This window comes from Camellia sinensis, chromosome 2 (genome assembly GCF_055761805.1).
Source record: "Camellia sinensis isolate YWXY chromosome 2, ASM5576180v1, whole genome shotgun sequence".
NCBI classification, from domain to species: Eukaryota; Viridiplantae; Streptophyta; class Magnoliopsida; order Ericales; family Theaceae; genus Camellia; species Camellia sinensis.
The window spans coordinates 80,735,419-80,742,442 of record NC_138962.1 but is presented as its reverse complement, the minus strand read 5'-3'; the positions used below and the strand labels follow the sequence as shown (position 1 = coordinate 80,742,442).

At 36.2% G+C, this 7,024-nt stretch overlaps 1 protein-coding gene across 1 annotated transcript; it reads left to right on the top strand.

Moving 5' to 3' along the window:
- The first annotated feature begins 5,940 nt into the window (after nucleotides 1-5,940).
- Nucleotides 5,941-6,483, top strand: LOC145814689 (uncharacterized). The gene has a single exon (XM_082911688.1). The coding sequence runs from the start codon at nucleotides 5,941-5,943 to the stop codon at nucleotides 6,481-6,483; it is 543 nt and encodes a 180-aa protein (XP_082767814.1).
- Nucleotides 6,484-7,024: the final 541 nt, after the last annotated feature.

The window sequence follows — 7,024 nt, the reverse complement described above, 5'->3', positions numbered from 1 at the left end:
GTCCACTATATTAGGACACAAGTGAATTAGCTTCGGTACATTTGTAAATATGCTAATCTCTTTTATTACTTTCATTAGGATGTCAGGACGTGGACGTAGACGTGGACATGGTGGTGGTGGTGGTAGGCATAGTAAGCCTAGAAGGCATGAAGTGCCTTTACCGGATGAGATTTCGGTGCAAGAAGAAAGGGTTTGTCAGGCCAATGCGACCAAACAAGTTGGTCATCAAGCACATAGAGTAGAGTAAATCCAATGTGTTTAGAGAAAATTATGATACTAGAGAAAATTCATCTCAAGAGGAAAATTACACACAAGGACACAACTAACCAGTGAAAATCAAACAAGCAACATAATTTGATAGGTCAGGAAAAATTCAGATGCCAGAGAAAATCAATCAAAATTTTAACCCAGCTTAGAGAAATTCAAAGAAATTTCGATTCAGAGAAATTTCGCCTGACTTAGAAAAATTTTGGCCCAACTTAGAGAAATTCAAAGAAATTTCGATTCAGAGAAATTTCGTCTAACTTAGAGAAATTTCTTTGATTTCTCTATGTTTTGGAAATTTCTTTGGTTTAAAGAAATTTCTCTGTGTATTATACAGAGAAGAGAGAGAAGGAAAAAAATGGAATAGTTTCTTATCAACCCTTTAATTCCTCCCTCTATAAGGGAAGTAATTCAACAAGTGATGCAACTATGTGTCTTACAAATATATATCGTCTGTACAGAAAACAAGGACATAGTCACCAATATATTTGTCATTCAACTCTATATTCATTTTTAAGTACATTAGAGTCAAGAAAGAATATACACACAGACAACTATGGATGCTTGAGGATGTCGAATTGTAGAAGAAGAGACAGATAGCAAAGATATCATCCACTGCCATACTTAGTTTCTTACGTTTCCAAGCACAAACCACATGTTAGACTAATCTTTTAGTCGATTTCTCCTAAAATGCCACCACAAACATCAATCCTTCTTATATATATATATATATATATAGAAAGAGAGTGTGTGTGTGAAAACCCTAATCAAAGATTTACAGTGTGGACCAAAATTCACAGATATATACATATATATATATATAGAGAGAAAGAGAGAGAGTGAAAGAATACAAAGACAGAAGAAAGAGAAGAGACAAAAGAGAGGAAGGAATAGAGATTTGGTATATGTATATATATAGAGAGAGAAATAGATAGATAGAGAGAGTGAGAGAGAGATAGTGTGATATATGGGTGTGGGTGAGAGACCTTAGGCTATAAAAAAAATATTGTAGACCTCTTCCATTACTAAAAGTTGGAGAGGGATGTTAGACTAATTTTTCCAAAGACTTATAACGAGAGAGAGAGAGAGAGAGAAAGAGAGAGAGAGAGAAGACAAAGAAAAAGGATACTCTCTCATGTAACCTACTAAACAGAGAGAGAGAGAAGAAAGATAAAAAGTAAATAAAAAAATAGTAAGGCCTTTTTTTTTTTTTTGTGCAATGGAAAAATTAAAGCAATAGCTAACTAGGAAATCTCCAGTCAAGAGCATCTAGAGCCAATAACGGCCTAATTCGAGTCAGTGGTTCCATAAAAAATCTGAAGCTCCATGGATTCCTTAAGAGCCTCATGAGCAAGAAAATATGCATTTGCCATACAAGGCCCATGGGATATATGACATGTCCAGTTCCATCCCAGAATTTGATAGATTTAAGCCACTAAGTTGTATTCTCATGTCCCTCAGTTGGATGGTGTATCAGCAACACTACCTCAAGAGAGTCTGTTTCCAACATAATCAATCGAAAACCCCATTCCCAAGCTAATAACAACCCTTGCCATATGGCCCACAGCTCAATAGCTATAGCACTCGCCCATCTCATTCTTCTGGAGAATCCTCTAATCCAAAGCCCATGATTGTCTCTAATTAACCCACCAATGCCCGCACAACCCGAATTGCTAACTGAAGACCTATCAATATTTATCTTCACAAGATGACCCATTTGTAGCAACCCTGAACTATGATTAGCCACTAAACCATGATTAAGAATGCTTAATGAGTAATTAAGATGAAACTCTGAATTAATTGCATGTTTATTGTATTATTTGTGTTTATATCTGTCTACTGTAGGCATATATGTTTGTGTTTCTGTTTTGTTCTATGAATTGAAGGCCATGTCGACATCGAATCACAAAATTGACTTGATTTATGTGTTATTTGGAATTTTTAGGAAATTATGATACGTTTAATTTAAATTTGATTCGGAACGAATTAATTAGAATAAAATAGATGGAATTAGCTAAGTCTAACCAAGTTTAATTAAATTTAATTAAATCAAGCCTATATAAGTCATAAGTTAACCCTTAGTTACATTTTACACTCTCATATCTTCATCCTTGATGACATAAACGTGAGAAGAGGAGAGAATTGAGATCAAATAAGGAAATTGCTAGAATTTGGAAGGAATTAGCTTGGAATTCAAGGATTTGGTTTGGAGTCTTAGTGAATTCACCATTTAGAGCTTGATTGAGAAGTTGATGTAAGGATTCAACATTTAGATTGTATAATCTTGGTATTTAGAACATGAATTTGAGTTATACAAGAATTGAGCTAATGAGTTAGTAAGAAAGATCATATTATGCATGCATGTTCATTTCACCACAATTTGAGTTTGATTTCAAAGAATTCTCACATGCATGTACTCCTCTTGCCTTTGTTTTAAGAATTCAACATGTTTTTGTGCTTAACATTTCATTTGAACAAGTTTTGAAAGCTTTGAAGCCAAGATACTTCATACATGTTATGTTTATAATATACCAAGTTTGATTTTACACAATTCTCAAGCTTTTGAGCCTTGATTTGGAGAAATGGTTTTGAATTCATGATGTTTGACAAGTTTACACATGTTTTTTCAAGCTTTTGGCCCAAAAGAACATGATTTGTGGCTTTGAATTCGAATTTTGAGCTTGGGAGCAAATCTGGAAATTCCATAATTCTATTTCTCTGCTCAAGCGACAGATCTTGTGCTCGAGTGACCACCCTTTGTTTTGCACTTGCCCTCAAGCGAGAAAAGTTGGCTCGAGCGTAAAATGAATACTCTCAGAAGTTTACACATTTTGCAGACTGCTCGAGTGACTAGAGTTACGCTCGAGCGAAGATCTCAGTCTTATGCTCGAGCGATTATCGAGCGGAAAATTCACACAACCAGTACTTTTGCAGAGTTTATAGACTGCTCAAGCGACCACGTTTATTTTAAACCTCTGCTCGAGCGGATGAAGTTGTGCTTGAGCGAGTACCCTATTTTCAACAATTTAACTAAGTGTTGAACAACATGTTTTGGCATCTTCATTGCATCATAGGCATTCTTAGGCCATAATTAAGACAAAATAATAAGATAAGAAAGAATTAAGTTAAGTGCTATCCGAGTGTGTGTTCCAATATGTGTGTATCTGTTATGTTTTTGTAGGTCACGCGCCGCAAGTTTTGATTTGTCTACTCTGTCTGTCTACTTTGGAGCCATCTATGAGTAATAACTTAGTAAAGCTATGTTCAAATTTATTTATTTATTGGGTGATGAAATAAGATATGTTTTCTAAAATGGTATGTTTTGTATAATGAATGATTGTCCAATTTCTGACAATGTATTCGTGGCATCCTTAGTATCATGTGATATCTGTTAGTTGTTACCCAGTATCGGAGGTTCCATCATGGAACTGAATATGTCTGTTACTCGTACCGAAGGCCCTATGATGGGGCTCAGGATATCTATTCTCTGTTAACTGGATCCGGAGATTCCTTTATGGAACTAGTTACATAGCCACTATCTGATCTACAATTGTTCTATATCTATATATATATCTATTTTGTTAATGTTAATGGATGTACCACATATGATTAAGCATGAACTCTGATTTCTGTATAAGTATATGAATCTGTTCCTGATATGGAATTTGTTTTCTGAATCTAATAAGGGACATCATTCAATTAAAACCCTTTACTCTGTTATTATTTACTGGGCTCCCGTTCATTCTATTATGTATGTAGGTGATCCGATGTATGACCAGGTTCAATAGTGGCAGCCTGAAGATTTGTTTATGTCGGCCAACCCTTATGCCTCCCGAGGAGGTTCCGAAAGTCATGTAGTCATGTTTTGTGAACGTATAAGACTTTGTTTTTTTTTTTTTTGGAATATGAACAAGTTTTATGTTTATTTGTATTTTGGGCTAAGTCCCCTTCTGGTTATATCTGTAATGAATGTGATGTAAGACTACTATAATTATGACGTCACGTGTATGTATATAAGTTTTGAAATTTATGTCCCATGTATATCTACACAGCTTAATGGACTATATATGTTCTATGTCTGCTTCCGCTAGCCTCTTAATTACATGTTATTCTGTTCAGAGGCCTTTGGTAATCCAAGGATTACAGGCCAGTAATGACGCTAAACCTATAAGGGCAGGTTTGGGTCGTGATAGAGTAGTATTAGAGCACGAGTTATACCGCACACACAAGTCCATATGAGATATAGGATGTCCTAGAAAAGAATTAGGGACATTTCATCTGTATGTGTGAGTGTGTGTTAATGTCTTTAAATGTGAAAGCTGAATCTGAACATGAATATATGAAATTCAAAAGAATAAGCTGGAACTGAATATTCCAAACATTGTGAAAAGAACTATTTGCCTACATTTATAAATTACTTTGTTTACCTATAGCAAATGGAAAATATAAGAAGTGAGAGTACAGCTGAATCTTTAAAGGCTCGAATGAGCTGAATGGAACAAATGCTCGAAGCCCTAACTGAGTCAATGAGACAACAACAAAGACAACAACCTCTGCCTCCTCCGCCCCCTCCGGTCCAAGTAGAACCGAATAACAATAATATCATAAATCTAACTCAGAAGTTCATGAAAATGAAACCGCCGACTTTCTTGGGTGGTATTGAACCATTAAAAGCGGAGACATGGTTACTCGAAATGGAGAAACTATTTGAAGTATTTCTCTACTCCGAGACTCAGAAGGTTCTCTTGGCCACCTATACTCTGAAAGACGAAGCCCGAAGATGGTGGTTATTAATCTGAAATAGCAATGGGAACATGACATGGGTTCAATTCAACGTGATCTTTTATGACAAGTACTTTCCTTAGTGTTTTGGGGACTGAAAAGTTTCTGAATTCCAAGAACCCAAGCAAGGTAACATGTCTGTAGCCGAGTATGAGGCTAAATTCACTGAATTAGCTCGATTTGCTCCTCATATGGTAGATACGGACTGCAAGAAAGCTCAAAAATTTAAAGGTGGATTGGATCTAGATGTATTTGATCGGGTAAGTGTCCTAAAGCTGTCTACATATGTGGATGTACTTGATAGAGCTCTCATGGCTAAAGCCAATTTGGCAGCAAAGAAACAAACTAAAGCGCCAACAACAAAATGGAGAGGTAAAAGGTCTGGGTACGGTTTCAGAAAAGGTCGTTCTTCTGTAAACAAAAAGCAAAACACAAGGAGTACTAGTAGCTCCAGTCAGAGTAGTGGGTCTTTACCAATTTGTTCTGATTGTGGAAGGAAACATAAAGGTGTATGTTACCGTGCATCTGGTGCTTGTTTCCGATGCGGCAAGACCGGCCATGTAGTGAAAGATTGCCCCGTTAGATCTGATAATGCCAACCGTCCTGCAACAAGTTCAGTCGGGTCCGATTCTGCAACTAGAACAAATATGAGAGCTACTACTAGGAGGGAAACCTTAAGACAGGGCCGAGTTTTTCGCACTAGTGCCTGGTGATGTACAGAACACCGAAGCTGTGGTGTCAGGAATACTCCCTATTTGTGCTCAAAATGCATATGTGCTGATAGATTTTGGTTCTACACATTCATTTGTATCGCATGCTTTCTCTTGAAAATTGACTAGACCACTAGAACTTATGAATTATTTATTATCTGTGTCTACACCATCTAGAAGTTCTATGGTATGCGCGTATGTTTATTCGACATGTGACATTGTGATTGGTGATATGACATTATATGTTGATTTGTTACCATTGGGTATTAATCATTTTGACTATATACTTGGTATTGATTGGTTGACGAAGCATTGTGCAACTATTGATTGTGTGAATAAAACTGTTGCGTTTCGACCACTTAGTATGCCTGAATTTGTGTTCGTTGGGAATGGGGTAATTCTTCCACCGTATTTGATTTCTTTTGTGAAAGCCAGAAAATTGTTAAGAAAAGGGTGCCGGGGTTACTTGTGTTGCATTTTGAATGTGACTTCTGATAATCCTGCTGTAGAGAACATCCTAGTAGTAAATGAATTTTCTGACATATTTCCAAATGATTTGCCTAAAGACTTAATTGATAGGGAAATTAAGTTTATTATTGATGTTTTACCCAGAACACAACCAATTTCTAAGACCCCTTACCGAATGTCAACCTCTGAACTGAAAGAATTGATCCAACTTCAAGAATTGTTAAACAAGAAGTTTATCCGATTGAGCACTTCACCTTGAGGTGCTCCAATTTTGTTTGTTAAAAAAAAGATGGGTCTTTGAGACTGTGTATAGATTACAGAAAACTGAACAAAGTAACCGTAAAGAACAAATACCCACTCCCCCGAATAGATGATTTGTTTAACCAACTCCAGGGAGCACAAATGTTTTCCAAGATAGACCTTAGATCCGGGTACCACCAGTTAAAGGTCAAGGCAGAAGATGTAGAAAAAACTGCATTCAGAACTAGATACAGGCACTATGAATATTTGGTAGTGCTATTCGGGGTAACTAATGCACTTGCAGCTTTTATGGACCTGATGAATAGGATTTTCAAACAATTTCTTGATGAATTTATAATTGTATTTATTGATGATTGTAGATACCCCATTTTGACCGGCCCTAAGACTTGGGCACTTTCTGTTAATTACCCGATGATGACAATCAGAATGTGTTTCTCACAGAATCCTCAATAAGAGAGATGGAATTTAAGATTTAATCCCAACCTTCACACATTTTTGGCTAAATTATTTTAAACCTTAAAACCCTTTTTTCCAAATGT